General features: G+C 37.9%; 1 protein-coding gene across 1 annotated transcript; it reads right to left on the reverse strand.

Moving 5' to 3' along the window:
• Positions 1 to 2,412: 2,412 nt before the first annotated feature.
• On the reverse strand, positions 2,413 to 10,773 carry LOC143220441 (uncharacterized). Its single transcript, XM_076446093.1, has 4 exons — positions 10,690 to 10,773; positions 8,434 to 8,965; positions 4,708 to 5,033; positions 2,413 to 2,847 (listed from the first exon to the last, which is right to left on the reverse strand). Exons 1-4 carry the CDS (start codon positions 10,771 to 10,773, stop codon positions 2,413 to 2,415), a joined length of 1,377 nt encoding a protein of 458 aa, XP_076302208.1.
• Positions 10,774 to 19,270: the final 8,497 nt, after the last annotated feature.

Genomic DNA, 19,270 nt, shown 5'->3' on the forward strand with positions numbered 1-19,270 from the left:
ACAATATTTGGCAAAGACGTCCAGTCTACCACGAGCAATATATTCATATACCTATGAGAATAGAACTAATTACCTTTAATCTAATGATACCTTAGTTGCGCTGGTAACTCCATACACGATTTACAAAGTCGGTTTAACAGTCAAGGCTCTTTTCTGCCGTGACTTAACAAAGCTATATAAAGGAAAACGAAGGAGAACTGAGCGCTATATACACGTAGACGAGCTTAAAGATGTGCTTAAGACTTAAGTCTCGGTTGAAAGAAAAGAAACACTGCTTCTCGAGGGGTATACCCGGTCGTTTGTCTGGTCTTTTATTTTCAACCCCACGCGGCCAGGTATGACACTGTGAACAAAGTTTTGGAAAAATCATCGTTACCGTGTTTTTTCTTTTTTTCTTTTTGTCGCATCGACTAATAAACAAAACATTCGCAACGCTAGTGCATCTTCTTCCTTGCATTCAAAATTCGAATAGCCTCGAAACGAAACTTTTTTGTAACACTGAGCGAAAAGTGTGACATTTAAAACAAGGAGGAAATAAAATTCGAATTGTATATGTATGTCTATGAAATTTATCTAATTTTTCCTCTTTGGAAAAATTGGGAATTTTGTGTGAATTTTAAGTGAAAGAATAAAAGATGAAGATTCGAGACGAATATAATTATAAATTTCTTCTTGTAATAACTTTCTTGATTTAATAAAATGGAGAATTCATTTATATAGCGATACATTTGTTAAATTGTTTTTGTAAAGTGATGCAGAAGCGAGAGTGAAGCTGTTTAAAGCAACTATGAATTTTCAGAGATATTTAGACAAATTATTCGTGAAAATTGGGATTATAAATATAGTTATGCGGAGATGTAAAGCCGAAAGGATTTTCATTATGATGCGAGGATTTGCATGGGATTACAAGTTGATCCGATGGAAAATCTAAACGGCAAGTTTAATCCCATTCATAAATCACTTTGTACTCTTCTTGACAGAAATATAAGAGGAAAATCGTTCTCGCTCTGCTGTGAAATATGAAAATATAAATAAAATGCCTAAAATAATAAAAAAAAGATACTCATATCGAAATAAATACGATTCATATATCATAGCTAGCAAAGTGGAAACGAAGCATGAAAATTTCGATAATAAAAGGTGATACTCGTAACTGAAAGCTTTAAAAGAAATTGGTAATTAAAGGATTAATCGTACAAGCAAATAAACCTCATAAAAGTACGATTTATAATTTCCAATTTATTATTCCGGAAATTTAAACGAGAGAGTAACTTTTAAAAATTTCAAACAATAGAATATCAAGTTTTCGTGGAAATAAAATAAATGCTGAATCCCCGATGTGTTATAACAGATAGTAAATAAAATAACAAATTGCAAAATGCCACAATCGTTGTAGCATAAAATTGCTCGCTAAAATAAAGAGAGCATTACGGTAAAAAATAAATGCTTAATTCTCGAAGTATTATATCAAAATTCGAATAGTCTCATCGAAGTGGAAAAAAAAAAAAAAAAAAAAAAAAATATTGCAGATCCTCAAAGTACCATTCCAAAAATTGGAACAAATAAATATTCTCTATTAAAATTGCCACGATATTATAAATTATTACTTTGGGAATTCAAACAAGAAACACAATAACAGTTTATAGGCAGACAATATGACAAAACGAAAATCCTCTGTGAAAATGCAAGAAGCATTACAAGGGAATCCTTCATCTACTTTTTTAGAAAGTCCAACGAGAAAACAAACTCCAAAACGACGAGAATTGTCTTTAAAATAGCCACGATACTGTAAAATATTATTCCAACAACTCAAATACGAAAAACAAACTTATATACTGCCAAAATGCTCCCTAACGTATAAAGAGTATCAAGAAAGTTCTTAATCCTTTAAATCATAAGAATATGATGCAAAGACTCTGATTAAAACAATACCAACGTTAAAAAATATTAGATACACCAGAAACGTAACCCCTTCAGGATGGAATTACTTTCCAAAAATCAGTCAAATACTGAAACTTTTTTATTATCGATTTAATAACTGTTTATTAAAATTACGAAAAAGCAAGAATATTAGAAAATTCAAATGTACACAGAAATAACGTAAAACAGTATCAATTTTACATTAAAAATCGTGTTAACACGGGACACAGTCCTTAAGGGGTTAAATGAAACAAAAAACACATCGACAAATTCGCAATTTGAAAATACAATAATTACGAATTATTATCCTACAAATCACGTTTTCAGAGGATTCCAACAAGAGTGTTGAAAATTAGAAAGCAAAGTAACTTAAAAGTCATGGTTAGGCTATAAAGAAGATGAAAATAGATTGGTCACTCACCGATCGAGAGCCTAGCGATCACGACGGATGTCTGTTCAGGTCCAGCAAGCGCCTCCTCGGCGCTGTCGATGTCACAGATAGACTTCCGGGGTGGCAGGCGCTGGTTGATGTTGCTGTTGCGGCGGCTGCTGTTGTTGTTGCGGTGGTTGCTGCTGTTGATTTTGCGTCTGATGCTGCTGCGGCTGTGGCTGCTGTTGCTGCGGCTGCGGCTGTGGTTGTTGCTGCTGCTGCGGCTGCTGCTGTTGCTGCGACGCCTGTTGCTGATGGTGGTTGTGGTTGTGATTATGATTATGGGTCTGTCGCGTCCTCAGGATCTCGCATCGTTGCTTGTAGAGATCGCGTTCCTGCTGGACCCGAGCCAGCTCGATCTTCACCCGCTGAAGTTCATTCTGCAGGTTTCGATTCGTCGTCTCGAGATCGTGACGTTGTTGCAGCCTCTTGCTACGGCAATTCTGAGCGTAGCCGCGGTTCTTCAAGGTCCGTCGCTTCTGCTTCAGACGCATGACCTTCGCAGAACAGGAGGATCCGTTTTACGAACGAATTCGGTGGAAGATGGTGCGTATACCAATTTGATAGGAGGTGAATCGGTACTGTCTGCTCGATCGTTATTGCACTGTCTTATTTCGTTACTTATCTCGGTTATCCCAGTCGTTTCCTACGTGGAAACTGCTCTTGGGCACTGAGAGTTTAAGATCAATAAAGCTCGATTAATTCGTTTTATTCGGGGTTATCTGGGAATGAGGGACGGTAGTGACGGTGTGTGTAGCTTTTCGTACGTGTGATCGTGTGTTTTTTGATAGGCGAGGGTGTGTTGGAGTGTGTGCAGAAAGCTCGATCGTGTGAGATTTATCGACGAAAGCTGAGAAATTGTGCGGAATCGCAATTGCGAATTTTCGTGTATTCCTTTGTCTCCTGAGATACAGGTATTAAATAAATATAATAACGACATTAACACTAGATTTACGGGGACCCGTCAAATTTCAGGTTGCTTCCGATATTAACAGATTTAATTAACTTATATTAAGTCTGTTAATATTGCGATTGTTTTTAAATTAAACCCATCGTTTGTTTTTTAAAGAAAGTATGTGGTTTTCTTTGCCCTAAATCTGACGGGTGTCCGTAGAAATAGGTACACAAAAAACCCCGTGAACCTAGTGTTAATAAAAAACGAGTATATCTTTCTATGAACATTCTGTATGAAAATTCCTTTTTATTTTAATCGGTGTATCTCAGAAGGTAAAAGGTTTCGTAATTATTGTCAGTAAGTGTGTTACGAATGAAATATCGGTGATTTGTATGACCAATCAACTCGATTCTTGTGAATTTATTAGCCGTCGATACACGAGTGTAGATGTATTCTTTTAATGAACATGTAATTATGTAATGAAATATATAAAAAGCTTTGAATTGTGTGTGTTAATGTGTAAAAAATGTGAGAAATACGTGTAATTAACGAATTAATTCGTTTTTTATAATTAACAAATTTTTTAAAATGCACTGACTGTTAATGTATCGAAATATCTTACACTTATATCGATAATACATTTATATAATTTAATTTTGATTCCTTTAAAATACTTAAAACCTAACCGCTTGAACGAATCATACAATCGAATACAGTTTTAAATATATTTCGAATGAAATAACAATGTAGAATACCGATATTGGAAAAAGCGTAAGAAATTCAAAAAACAAATTGTTTACTATGAATTACCGTACAAAGACAGAATGAAACGAAGATGAAACTTACAATGATATATCATATAATAAATACCAACCAGACGAAATTTCTCACGTAGAATAACAATGTTACAAAAATTATAAACGATACATTAGCAGCCCGTGTACCAATACTCGCCGAGCATATCAGAGAAAAAAAACCTAAAAGTAAACAGACACGAGTGTCACGTATCCACAACTCTGGTGTCTGACCAACGACCGATTCATTCTACTGCAGCCATCGAATACCAATTCACACTCGCTTCGCTAAAAATCATCTACCAACAAATTCTACCAATCTCATAACTTCGAGAACCCTCCTGAAACCCTCTTTACTGCCAAATTACCTTACACGTAAAACCAATAAGCACAAACAATCCACAACTCCGTCTCCCAGTATCGTCTCGGCGCTACGTGAAAACAAACTTAACCAGAAACAACCCAAAGAAATAAAAACCCTCCCCAAAAAAAAAAAAAGAAAAAGAAAAAACAACAAAAAAATTAAAACTAAGTAAAAATATAGAAAACACACAAGCAAACAAAGACGTGAGACTGAAATAAAGAGATGCAAACGATTTAAAATGAAAAGAAAGCGAAGGCATTACCTATGCGAAAGTGTCGTTAAAAATGTGAGAGACCTGACTCACCTCTTCCCGCGGGCAACCATGGAGGCGTTTGTTCAACTCGCGCACGGAAAGCAATACGAGCTGCTCGTCGTTTATGAGTTCTTCCTGGGGATTGTTACTCCCGCAGTTCGGGTAGAGACCGTTTCCTGGGCGGTGAGCCGGACTAGGCCCACCAGCGCCGCAAGAACTCACTGAACAAACGCTCATCGGCCTTCCCGGTTGCATAGGTATGGCCTGCATGCTGTCTTCCATCCCTGACATTCCACTTCCGCCCGCGGGAAGCATTCCGCCGCCTGCTCCCGCACCCCCATAGTACTCTATGTGGCCCGACACCGTGATGTATCCACCTGCGACAACAACATTTGCCGACTTCCAGTTCTCTTCTCTCTGAAGGATAAACGATTTCGAACCTTCTTATTAACGAACGGTCGATCATTGAATTTCTCGTTTAAAGTATCGAATTCCGATCTAAGAGATCCTTTACTTATCGTTAGGCTAAACATTCGTTTCTTCGACCACCGAACTTTTCGATACTCTTTCATTCAAGTCGCAGACTTTCACGAGTGGATTCTAAACGCTACGATTTCAGAGATGCACGGAGTCGGTAATTTCGTGTGCTAAACCGTTTGTCCGAAAACGTAAGGATTTTTCAAAGGTTCTATCTAAGTTTGATTAATATAGTAGCGATTGCGATACTATGAAAATTAACGAATACAGGGAATGAAATGCAAAGTTGCGAAGTTTTTGAGGGATTTGTGTATAATATATATATAATTGTTTATAACAGAGTTTAGTTTCGGAATCGAGGTAGTTTTAGTGGTTTTAAAACGAGGTTGTACTTGGAGTGATGAATGATTCAATAATTAACTAATAAATAATCGTAATAATTATTTATAGCTGAACGAACGTACAAATTGTAACTTGTAAATAATTTATATGTAGAGACTAGGTAAGAAGTTATGAATGCTAATGAGTAAAAAATTGCTTAGTATTTCTGATAATCTACGACTCGTTTTCACGAATGTCCTCGAAAATATTCTGTGACTTCGAAACGGTTGAAAATCATTTAAATAGGAATTTATTAAATTTTCTCAGTATCGATGCTTTTGAATTCAATATACACGAACAATTTAACTATAGTGCGATATCTTTCTACAGCTGTGTCGATATAATGGAAATTTCAGCAGAACACACGCCCTATTTGTAACTATCACGAAAGCTATCCTAAAAAATCATTAGAAAATTACAAGATCGAGAAATCATTACCTCCGTTCGAAACGGTGAACTGTAAAGAACCCGTATGCTCGATACGATAAAAATTTTATCGATTATTTGGGATAAAATTAAATTATCTCGATCACCGGTTTCCTTCCCACATTCGTATTATTAGGCTTCCTATTATATTTCTTATTATTTGGTTCCATGTATACTGTAAGTCTTCCACGAGTCGCAACCAGACCTTCCCAACAGTTAATTTGTTAATAATAAACTTTTCTTACATCGAACGTTCTCATAGCCGGTGTACAAATTAAATTAAATTAAAAAGAAAAACGAATTTCGATTTTATTTGAGTCTATGATTGCGTTTTGTACGAGACCAGATATCCTAGTATTTATGAATGAGAATGTAGATGTATTCAAATTATATACGATGCAATTTCTGACAACAAGTTGTCTTATTTGCATTCGAAAAAATAGACGCGAGAACTGTTAGAGCGCGAACGTAATACTGACGCATGACCCTCGGTGCACCGAACCTTATCGATCATTACAGTAATTGCATATTTATATTTATTTAATACTTTGTACCAATTGCGTGTTGCTTTGATTATACACGTGCGATTACTTCACTGGAAACGTTACGTGTCAGCTGCAATAGTATAACGCTTCATTGCGCTCGAATGTCTTCACATTAAACCCTTTCATTAAACTTATTATTGTGAAACAATTATAATCGCGTATCTGTTTGATTAATCGATTAAAATCTTTACATAACATATTCTAAAATATGTACACCGGCAAACAAAATCGGGAAACAAAATTTTAATAAAATGTCGATCATGAACATTGGATCATGAATAAATTAATGTTAACAAGAATTATAATGTTCGTGACTTTATTGAATAAGAAGAATCGATACTAATGTAGAATTTTTACGATGTTTAATCATCTTGTTTATATAAATGTTTCCTTCGGCAAAGAAATCCAATAAGAAACATTACATAATAGTTGATAAATTACTATAGCAGTCTAGTAAGAAAGATCGCTTGAGGGTTATTTTATTTCTTTCCTTCTCATTACCATAATATTAGCTTTTATATTATAAAGACGTGATCTTCTTTTTCATTTCTCATTTACTCATTATCATAATAGCATTTTTTATAGTGAAAAACGTGATGTAATATGTGACACAGCTGCAGCCTGATATATATCATTCTTATGCACCGAGCCCACGTTTAAAATTTTTTGTGGTATTGTTAATCTTGCTGTGATTCTTAAATTGTCTCTCACTCAATTATTCTTCTCCGCGTAAAAATATTCTAGGAATAATTTTGAAAATAGTACGAAGAGGTTTTATATAATTTTATATCTCATAAATTTATATCAAAGTATCACTTTCTTCGAAATTCCAGAAATTCAATGAGACCGACAGACGGATCGAATTTAAAAGTTTCGGAAAATTTTCGAGACATATTGGAGGGATTAAAATCATCATTGCGTCCCATATAATAAAATATCACGGCTTTAAGCCGCCCTAATGGCGGTCAACGCTGCCGTCGCGAAAGAGTTAACTGGAAGCATGATTGCGAATAACGTCTCTGTTTGGAAACGTAATTTTGAAAACATATCACATGATCTTACGCAATTGTTTTTAAATTAATATCGCGTTCAAGTTTGTTTTACGCAAATTTTTTATCGTATTTTCATTGATATCACTGTTATTAAGAACAGAATCTTCATTAAGAAAGAATAATTTGATTCTAATTTGTATATTAGCCCTTTGCACTCGGCTGTCTCCTCTCAGGAGACATTAAAGTTTATTAGTGATTATGAATAGTAATAAAAAAATCGAATAATAACTTATTCCAGCACAACTTTTTGAGAAATGTATGTTTCTCTGAGGTTTTCTCTGGAAATGACAAAAGAAATAAAGTCAAGATATAGTAAAATTACTAAGATATATAAAAGAGAACACGATCATCCACATCTTCGGCGAACATTATTCCGAGTGCAAAGGGTTAGATCTACTTGATTCTTTAGTATTGTTCAAGGTAACTAGACAAAACCACGATTCCCTTGATCGTAGGCTAAACCGCTATTTAAAATACACTTCGGTAAGACTTGGCTAGGAAAGTACTAAAACGATAGCAATATCTCATTGAATCTACTATTCCTAATCTACTATTTTAACTATTACTTAATCACTTACGTGCGACGACAAATAAAAAATAATATACCTATACCAAGTCAACACACCCACATTCTAAAGCGACCACCAAAGATGACTAACCAACGCATAATCCTATTACATAATCAATACAAACTTCTTCGAAACAGACTTATAAATTATCATTTAAAACAACTGCATCTTTAACTCGTAGTTCACGCATATAAAACTCCAAACTGACTAGACATCTTTGGTAGCCATTGTATCTTTCCAACACCCAATCTTTACTCCAAACCACAAAGACCAACCAATATTCCAATCCAAGTGTCTCCAAAGAGTACCTAAAATTCCTGCACTTACCATGCCTCGGATGACGCTGCAGATGCTGCAGGTCTTGGAAATGATGATGCGTTGGATTAGAAGGCCATGCCTCATGATGAGGTTCCGGTGTCTGCTCCTGAGGGCAATGAGGCCTGAGATCTAACGGCTCCTGCCTGAGAGACTGGGTCAGCCAGCCCATGCCGCCGGTACCTGCCTGCATCTCGTCCTGAACGATGGATCCAGGCTGTTGCAGGTGCAGGAACAAACCTCTCTCGCGGGAATCGCGCTCACCCCGGTGCAACTGCAACGGCGACGGTGATGCTGAGACCGGAGGCGTGTCCGGCGGTGTCCCAGGATGCGAGAGAGTCGTCAGATGCGACGCTGTACCCGGTGGTGCCTTCACCAGGACGCCATGCTGCACCTGAATGTGCGGCTGCCCATATAGCGGATGCGGTTGCTCCAGCTCGTGCGCCGGCGGCGTCAAAGGCGCCAGAGCTAAACCTTGCGTTTGTACCTGACCAGGTAACTGCACTACACTACCGTTTACCATCATTGGAGAGCTGATTCGGACCTGGATAACATAAAGAATCATAGAATTAGTTTTTTGGCTATTTTGATTTGTGAGTTTTTATGGAAAGTATTCTTAAAACTAAATATTACTTGTACTTAAATGAACAAATTTGATTGTAGAATTATAGTCTGATTGAATATATGTAGAATACAAAGAATATATATACAAATATTTTGTCATAATCATGCCTAATACAGAGGTTTGTAGTAAAAAGAAATTATAAAAATATTATTTTAGTAAATCCAAGGTATAATTCTGTGTGATTAGATTAGAGTTTTGAAAGTAAACGTGTAAAGAGATAGAAATAAAAGTTGCATAAGCGAGATTGAATGATGAAAGGAAGTCTGTGTTGTATTTGAAGTTGATGGAAGTAAATAAGATATCTTACAGTGTTGAATGTTGTGAATAACGATTATGATTAATGTAACAAGTTCAAGTTCATTAATAATAATTAATATTGGTAATATTTAAGTAAATAGGAATGTGAATTATGTAACCCTGGAACATAGATAACCTGAATTCGTTGCACTAATTTAGTGTTACAGTTTTGCGAGTAACAATTAAGTATATTTGTAAGATATCAGAGATAAGGAATTATAGATTTGAAATAAATGAAAGAACAAGATTCCTACCGATGATAATCCATAAGTTTAATTTATACGAATTGGAAAAAGATATTTTTCAATCGACAAAGTATCGTGTGATACCTACTATGCAAATTCAAAACCTCGAGACACTGCTCGAAACATTTAATATTTATCACCAGTGTTGACGTGGTTCAACGTGTTTCGTTTTTTGCATACAAATATACAAAGCAATAATTTCAAGCTTATATAATGCAAAACGGTGCACGTGACTCCATTTACACACACACAATCTCAACATCAGTGGAAACTTCTTGCGTGTGGCAAATCATAATACACGTGAATTAATTCGTCGCGTGTTCACTAAAAAAAAAATAGGAAAAAAGAGGATGCATACGATAAAACCAATTCGTGAATGATCTTCCTCAATGAACGCTCGTTAACGTGGATTTTCGACGAATTGACAGACATTCGATGAGAAAAATTATTTTTCAATCGACTAAAATAATTGAATAAATTGATCTTATCAAAAACTGCATCTAACAACTACATAATTCCCAATGATCCCGCGGAAAATGAATTAACTCGTTGAAAATAATATATAATGCGATACATTCGACATCTATCAACAACTTTTTGCCACGCACTGAAAACCAATTCATAATTCATAGATGACGTAGCAATTATAATAAATCCTATCACTGATCTCCATCGAGATTCATTTTCCATGAGCACACTCAAACCATCACTTCTTTTCTGAATAATAAAAAAATAATCACAAGATCTCTCCATTAAAACGTCCAATCTCTCCATTCCGTGTTACCAACATTCTAAAATCAAAGCGAAAATTAAGTCGCGATACATCGAAATGCTTGAAATATACTTCGATAATTCTACTTACTCTCAGACTCGTCGATTCACAGCAGATCGAACAAAATCGCCAATTACGCACACACCTCGAACAACTTCTCCCTTCAAATTATAATCGAATCAAAAACCGGGCATAATAACAATGGCGGTCACGATTTCACGAAAAAATGAAATAAAATAAAAAATATCGACATAATAGTATCGAATATTATCTGAAATGTTACCGTCAGCATTACCATATTCATCCAGTAAAAAGAATCAAGCACTAACCTCCCGTTTAACGTCGGCGGGATCGAGATGATCGAGAACAAACTCCTGTACGTATTCCCTCGCGAGATGCTCCTCGGCTTCCATCTTAACCTCGTCGACCTCTACCTCCACCTCCTGCGCCTCCACCTCCTCTACCGTGCTCGTTGTGGCCGCATACGGGAGCGTCTTCTCGCTGCCACCGCCACCTCCACCGCCGCCGCCCTCGCCACCTCCTGGACAACTCGTCACCGTTTGTTGCGTCGTGACCACCTTTCCACACGACTCCGCCTAACGACGCGAGACCTCGACTCCCGATCTCTCGCGAACGTGACACCGATTACAACCAGCCACGTGAACCAATACCCTCGATTTTCACCCTAGATTCACAGATATTTACGAGAGATTTACGAACCCTACGTTATTATCATTTACAATCGTTATTCTTATATATCGTTATCAGTTAATACGAATAAGACGATTTCGTGATTTAGATTTCGTGAAATTATTAATACGTGTTCGTATTAAAAATTCTCCTATACAACAAAGGCGTGTACGAGATGCAGTCGGTCACTTTTCGCGAAGCACGTACATATTACCGCACCATCGTCGCATGCTGATCGTTTCAATCGGTAAACCGAAATTCACTGATCGAGCCGCGTTCTAGACGTCTATCGCGTCGGTAGAGATACTGGCGAACCACTAGTAACACTGTCACCCGCGTACACTTTTCCGCAACCCGTTCCCGCCAAAAAGTGGCCCCCGTAAAGGGTCTGTTACACAACTGTCAATCCTCGAGTTTAAACTGTATCGATCTCGAGTAGACGAACTAAGCGACGGTTCGGAGGCTGTGTGCATAAGGGCCGACGGAGAAACTATCTTTTCCGTACAGTCGCGTTTTTTCTCGCGTGCGCGTACGTCGCGTAGCCGGGATCCGGCAGAAAAGAGAAAAAGAAGACGCGTGGTAAGCGGTGCTGGATACGTCGTCCGAGTGGTGACTGGTCCGTCGAGTGTGGTGGAGAATGGCGCTACGCGCAGGACACAGTGACGTCACAAGAAGGCGTACCCGTTGTTACTCGGCCCTCTGGCGCATGCAGCGATTGGCCAGACGGCAAAGAGTCGCCATTTGCTCGCTTCTCTCTAGCCCCCACCATCTGCAAACCACCTTGTCACTCCCGGCACGGATACCGTGCTTCCACGGAGGTACCATTAATTTCTAAAGTGATTATTATAATTTTTCAGCGGACGCGTTGCTCCTCTCCGCTTACCCCCCACCAACGCAACTTGCCAGCGTCGTACGCGCGCACCCCGTCTCCCGATCCTTTCTTCGGGTCGGTATATAAGAGGTGACTTGTTATCGCGCAACTACGATCTCGAAATCGGAAACGGCACGATTTTCCGCTGCACGGCTTATGCGACACCAACGCACCTGAAACACGCGACGATGCTCGTCGATGAAATATGCTGACGGTCGCACCACCGGAATTAGGGAACGCGGAAGTCAGGCCGGTTTCCACGGGATCGTGAATGGAAAAACGTTTCGGGTTCGATCCAGATTTTCAGAGGGAAACGGCCGGAGATTAAATGCGTGACCTTATTCCGAGTCTCCAATCCGCTAGGGTGGTCTGCACGAATCCTCGTTAGGGTTGGATAACGGGCTGCGTTCTTTGTTTCCTGGCGGATCGACGTGGCCGGAAATTCAGAGGATCCAGAATGGTTCTTTAATTTCTATTAATTATTCATTAATTATTTCCTCGTTCGTGTTTAACGTAGCCACGTGATGTGTACCTAGCATAATTCTCGAGATATTTCGTAGAAAATTTTTGCCTTGGAAAATGGGAGAAATTCCTTTCGTTTTAATCGTGAATTGGTTCTTTACAGATAACAAATCTCATTTCAAGGAGTTTCTTACTGAAAAAGTGTGTTGAACCTATTGGCTGATCGATTTAGAAGGTTCTTGAAGTGCAAAGAATTTTATCCAAGGATTAAATTTCATCGATGCAGGTAATGTAGAGGAACTATTTTCTAAAATATTGCTTTTCCGAATAACATTATCTTTTATGTTACAGTGGTGTCTACAGGATATCGAAGTTGTATTTGTCCATCCAATGCGTTCATTAGTTGAATTTGTTTAATTTCCTTCCAAGAAATCCGGTGCACAGTTGAGAGATAAGTTAATATACATTAGTTCCTTAGAAGTAGAGTAACTTTACAAAATTTGTATTCCAGTGCATTGCATTAACGTACATATATATTCCTCCATGAACTACATTTCTTCTTATAATCATTTTCGAAACATTTTGTTGTTACATTTCATGCGTTTCGCAATAACTACACGTGATTTTGAATAAATAAAATGTATGCTAAAAAGTATTTTATACGCTGTATTAAAATTTTTTATTATTATTACTACTATTATAAATTCATACAAGTACTATTATATTACTCCCTAATTCGTAATAAAATATATATATATATATATATATATATATTATTATTTACTGTCTAATTTATTACTACTGTCTTTAATAATAATACCACTAATAATCCATCTATTGTACCAAAAATTGTACAGATTTCGTATCGATATCCTTATTAAATTTAAAATAGTCTCTTACGAACTTTCTTCCACTACCATTAGTACCATTGAATTCATAGATAATTATTAAGAAATATTCTTTACAAATTTCATTAAACAAACATTCGACGTACGAGTGTTTGCAAGGAAAAATGCGAATGGCGGGCGCAAATCACGAACTCGCATCTAAATAGGTTTCCACAAATGTCTACGAGTCTACCCCGCTTTAGCAGTCTATATTCTATACCCATTTCCCGGATGGCACGACTTTAAAATGCTTCATGAATATCAAATTTTCGTTCCGCACCCTCTCTTTTCCCTGTCTGTCTACCCCTACCAAGTTTCGTTTTTTCTCCTTTATTTCTCATTTCCACCCGTTCGCCGCGCTTGGAAACAAATTTGTCCTGCATGCAACGATGCACTTTTCAAAGTTTTAATAAGCGCCTCCCCTTTACAGCGTTACGCCACGCTGTTCTCTATGCGATTACAAAAATTGTACTATTTCAAAAGAAATATATTTTTCGCTTTAAAAATATATTTCTCTTTCCCCTTACTTCACAAGCGTCACGTTAACGTTGAATTATGAATATAACCGTGAGTGGTTTGAAACGATAAAGTTTAATTAACACGTTGCTTGACGTCTTTATATAAAATTCTACGGTGTTACAATTTTCCTGCCTAGAAATTATAAATGCTACGAGAGAATAAAATCGACTAGACTGATTATTGACACAAATACAGCATGATTATAAAAATTAAACCTCTAGATCCGAAGGTAGTTCTCGCCGTAAAGCAATCGCAATCGCAATTCGAAGCTTCACTTATAATTTTACAAACTCACGCTAAACCCTGCAAAGACGAATCATATTCTCATCAGAAGAAAATTACACGTATGGTATTCTAACATGTTCAACATTTGATCGAGTCCTACAAATTTTTATAATTCAATTTTATACTGCGCAGTTTCTCATAATCGAATCACAGCGCAAGGGACTGGGTATCGCCTTCCCAAGAAATTCAAGAAGACGTTACATCGAATGTATTATATACCAGTGCCTTTGCGTCGTCTGTTTCGTAATTTCTGAACCAGTGACCGTATGAACGCTGCTCGATAGTATGCATTTTTCTCCGTTCGGCACGTGTACCTCAAGATACGCATCGGCGAATGCAAACAACCGGTTAGCCAGTTACATGAACCGTTTACATGGGGTACATCGATAACGAGTAACGAGGAAGAACGATCTAAGCAGACATGCTGAGAAGAAGTGGAAAGAAAGAAAGGGATCTTTAAGGTCTATCCGTTTGCTTTAACCCAGCGGGCCAAGGTGACAGGACAGACAGAATTTTGTTGGTCTAGACGGCAAGTGTCGCAAAAGAGCCGGAATAGAACGCGGAGGACGAGGATAGGATTGGCCATTTTGTTGAGCGAGGAATTTGTCGACGCTGCACTTCGATATCCTCTGCCTGCCGTTTTCTTTTCGTTCCCTCCTCGTCGTTCGCTCTGTACTCGATACCAAACGCGACCTCACAGTTTCTCGGTATAATGAATCCGACAAATTTTCCACCGTCGAGGTGGCCGCACCGATTCGAAGAAACAGTTACGCCGCTGCACCTGTACGATTCGGGATCGATTGCGCAAAAGGAACTGTGGTAATCTTCACTACCTCCATAGGAACAGATTCTTCGTGGAATTCCAAGGGATCGAAATTCCACGGGTTCACAGGGGAACTTTTGCCGCGCGTGTTCTATCAATGAGAACGGATATATATATTAGAGAGCATGTTAAATTTAAGAATTCTACGATTTATGTATGTTGAACTTGGAAACAGAGTGTCTAACCAGCACTCTTCATACTCGTTATCTTATAGAATAATAATAAAAATAAAACAAATTTTTAATCATAAAAAGTAAAAGATTGAAAAGAAGATAGGTATAATGCGGTCATAGTGACTTCTTCGTAGGTAGAGATACAGTGGTGATATGAATTCATGAAATTTTAATAAATTCCTAGTATAAAAGTATTAAGATACTTTTAGTTATTCTATTACCGCCATTATAAAATAGACACTGCACGAAGTATCGAAACATAATTATATATTTCTCTACTCTTGTAACATACCTTCCTATAAAAACCTATACACTCAACCGTTATGTAAAATGATTTAGCACTAAATAATTAAATATATTGTATACGTTAATTGAGAACCGGCATTCTCGAAGCTTGAAAATAGCTAAATCATCCTTCAGCAGATCTATACCTTCCACGCTTAGTCAGATAATTCCATCAATTACGTTATCTCCTGACGAAATACGAATTTCCACATTCGGATATATAATATTACATACAATAAAAATTTCTAGAACATCTAAAAACGCAACAAGTTACGTACACATATCATTGACCTTTACTCTCTTCTATAAACTGTGCATCTAACATTGCAACTCTGTATCTAACTGTAAACCATTCCGATCTTACACGTGCCGCGTCAAGAATAAATCGCTATTTCATCCAGAAATACGAAACAAGGGCCGAGTAAAGCAGACAAAACCGATCTTCCTGGCCGACAGTGACTCTTTCTTGTTATCATACCGTCACACCGACAGGTCAAGCGACTGATCTATCGCATCTGATCTAAACATCCCGCTCGGTTTGGCGCGCAACAAACTTTACCGCGAGATTTACGACGAGCAATCGCATTCGAAAGCCAAACATGGAAGTTCCAGCTCTCCAGTATCCTCTCTTTTCCCTTTGCTCTCCCTTTCAGGGCGAACCCGCCGGACAGGTCTTTTGATCTTAACTCCAACGCCAATCTCGGCCATTTATCCATCTTCCATAGATTCCCAGTCGTTCAGACGAACGACCAGAAATTACCGATATATCCAAAACTTTCTTCCAATAGTCCTCCTTCTCTCTCTCTCTCTCTCTCTCTCTCTCTTTCTTTCTCTTTCTCCGTCTTTCTTTCTCTTTCTTTTTCTCTCTCCGTCTTTCTTTCTCTTTCTTTCTCTCTCTCCCTCTTTCTTTCTCTCTCTCTCCCTCTCGTATCTTTTAGATGCAATCGGTCTTCCCTCTTCCGGTCTACCCCTTCCGATCTTCTCTCTGCGTACTGTCCTCTACGCTTTCCTCTTGGCGCGATAAACGAGACCCTGAGGGTGAATAAAAACGCTGCACGTGGCGGTGATCGGCGAATCAGAAGAAAGCACAAGGATCAGATCGGCGTGTTACTGTTTTCAGACGAGAGGCTACGAGGTTCGGTAATAAACCGATAACCCATCGCGGCGATGAGGCAACAGCACGCTTCCATCAGTTCGGAGAGTAACTATAGCGTACCATAAATTTTTTCGTATCTCGGATTTTCGATTTGGAATTTTAGAATACAAGGAAATTAATTGACGAAGGAAATTCTTATGAAAAGAATTTTACAAATATATCGATTTATTTTCTGCAAGATGATGTGACATATTCGCTAACTAATGACTCTCGTGCGAATAAAAATATTATCACAGATGTTAGAAGCTGACGATTAAAGGATAATCCAGGTGATTATAATGCATGAAAATTCGGCAGATATGGAATTGATAGAATTTTAATAAAAATATACGGAGTCCCGTCTTCTGATCCGGATTTATCACCGCGACGGTTAACGAAGTAACCCACAGGAAGTGCGTCGATAAGAGATCGTTCGGCGAGAATGGCAGGAATATTCGAGCGTCGAGTTTCGATTCAATTTAGGCGAATCTCTTTGCCCGATGGAACGTATAGTAACCGAATGATTCACGAGAGATGAGGAAGACCTTGCCAAAACGGTACCACCGCGTTTCCGGAACTTTTAATACGGTGTATCGACTCGGACATCGGGTCCTCCGATCTATTTCGCTAATGCAAAGTGTGCTATAAGTTTCCGCAAACGGCAAGCATACAGACCTCGTGCGATAGAAATGATCGGACTCGATCGATAGATTAATTTAATTGATCGAAAAATATTATTATCTACCCAGCTGGATTCGATTTTATCGATTCGTCTGTGAGAAGTCGGTTAATTTTGAAGATTCGAAGAAACCAGAAAAGTTTCTCAATTTCCTCTCGAATTTTCACCTCTGTCATTCTCGATTCCCTTCGTTATCCTGTCCACCAGTCCACAATAAAATCAGAAATGATCGGACTCGATCGATAGATTATTTTAATTGATCGAAAAATATTATTATCTACCCAGGTGGATTCGATTTCATCGATTCGTCCGTTAGAAGTCGATTAATATTGAAGGTTTGAAGAAACCAGAAAAGTTTCTCAATTTTCACCTCTATCATTCTCGATTCCCTTCGTTATCCTGTCCTGCAGCCCACAATACAATCAGAAATGATCGGACTCGATCGATAGATTAATTTAATTGATCCAAAAATATTATTATCTCCCCAGCTGGATTCGATTTATCGATTCGTCTGTGAGAAGCCGATTAATTTTGAAGATTCGAAGAAACCAGAAAAGTTTCTCAATTTTCACCTCTGTCATTCTCGATTCCCTTCGTTATCCTGTCCTACAGCCCACAATACAATCAGAAATGACCGGATACGATCGATAGATTAATTTAATTGATCGAAAAATATTATTATCTACCCAGCTGGATTCGATTTTATCGATTCGTCTGTGAGAAGTCGGTTAATTTTGAAGATTCGAAGAAACCAGAAAAGTTTCTCAATTTCCTCTCGAATTTTCACCTCTGTCATTCTCGATTCCCTTCGTTATCCTGTCCACCAGTCCACAATAAAATCAGAAATGATCGGACTCGATCGATAGATTATTTTAATTGATCGAAAAATATTATTATCTACCCAGGTGGATTCGATTTCATCGATTCGTCCGTTAGAAGTCGATTAATATTGAAGGTTTGAAGAAACCAGAAAAGTTTCTCAATTTTCACCTCTATCATTCTCGATTCCCTTCGTTATCCTGTCCTGCAGCCCACAATACAATCAGAAATGATCGGACTCGATCGATAGATTAATTTAATTGATCCAAAAATATTATTATCTCCCCAGCTGGATTCGATTTTATCGATTCGTCTGTGAGAAGCCGATTAATTTTGAAGATTCGAAGAAACCAGAAAAGTTTCTCAATTTTCACCTCTGTCATTCTCGATTCCCTTCGTTATCCTGTCCTACAGCCCACAATACAATCAGAAATGACCGGATACGATCGATAGATTAATTTAATTGATCGAAAAATATTATTATCTGCCCAGGTGGATTTTATCGATTCGTCTGTGAATAGTCGATTAATTTTGAAGATTCAAAAAAACCAGAAAAGTTTCTCGATTTCCCCTCGAATTTTCACCTCTGTCATTCTCGATTCCCTTCATTATCCTGTCCTGCAGCCCACAATAAAATCAGAAATGATCAGACTCGATCGATAGATAAATTTAATTGATCGAAAAATATTATTATCTATCCAGGTGTATTCGGTTTTATCGATTCGTCTGTTAGAAGTCGATTAATTTTCAAGGTTCGAAGAAACCAGAAAAGTTTCTCAATTTTCCCTCAAATTTTCACCTCTGTCATTCTCGATTCCCTTCGTTATCCTGGCCTCCAGCCCACATAAAATCAGAAATGATCGGTTTCGATCGATAGATTAATTTAATTGATCGAAAAATATTATTATCTATCCAGCTGGATTCGATTTTATCGATTCGTCTGTGAGAAGTCGATTAATTTTGAAGGTTCGAAGAAACCAGAAAAGTTTCTCACTTTTCACCTCTGTCATTCTCGATTCCCTTCGTTATCCTGTCCTCCAGCCCACAATAAAATCAGAACCACCGGTCGATCGATCTTAATTCCGTTCTCGATGCATTTGGAGTATAATGACGCGATTGGAGGGCAACTCTAACGGTCTGGCAGGCGCTAATCTTTCCGGATGCAAATTAAAAGTCATCAGCCACGGACTCCGTGGCATTAAGGAGGTTAAGTTTATGAACGCGTTTCAGGATGAGGCCGGGGCTAAGACTACGAGAGAGGAGCAAGAGTAAAGGTGGCTGG

Source organism: Lasioglossum baleicum, unplaced genomic scaffold (genome assembly GCF_051020765.1).
Source record: "Lasioglossum baleicum unplaced genomic scaffold, iyLasBale1 scaffold0957, whole genome shotgun sequence".
Lineage (NCBI taxonomy): Eukaryota > Metazoa > Arthropoda > Insecta > Hymenoptera > Halictidae > Lasioglossum > Lasioglossum baleicum.

What these genes read in the sequence shown, in the direction of transcription:
- LOC143220441 (XM_076446093.1), bottom strand. Translation starts at nt 10,773, where the DNA reads ATGGAAGCCGAGGAGCATCTCGCGAGGGAATACGTACAGGAGTTTGTT. An exon ending in GCAGCGTCATCCGAGGCATG is followed by an intron (nt 5,034 to 8,433) that starts GTAAGTGCAGGA and finishes TTGTTGTCGCAG; the next exon opens with GTGGATACATCACGGTGTCG. An exon ending in ATGGTTGCCCGCGGGAAGAG is followed by an intron (nt 2,848 to 4,707) that starts GTGAGTCAGGTC and finishes TGTTCTGCGAAG; the next exon opens with GTCATGCGTCTGAAGCAGAA.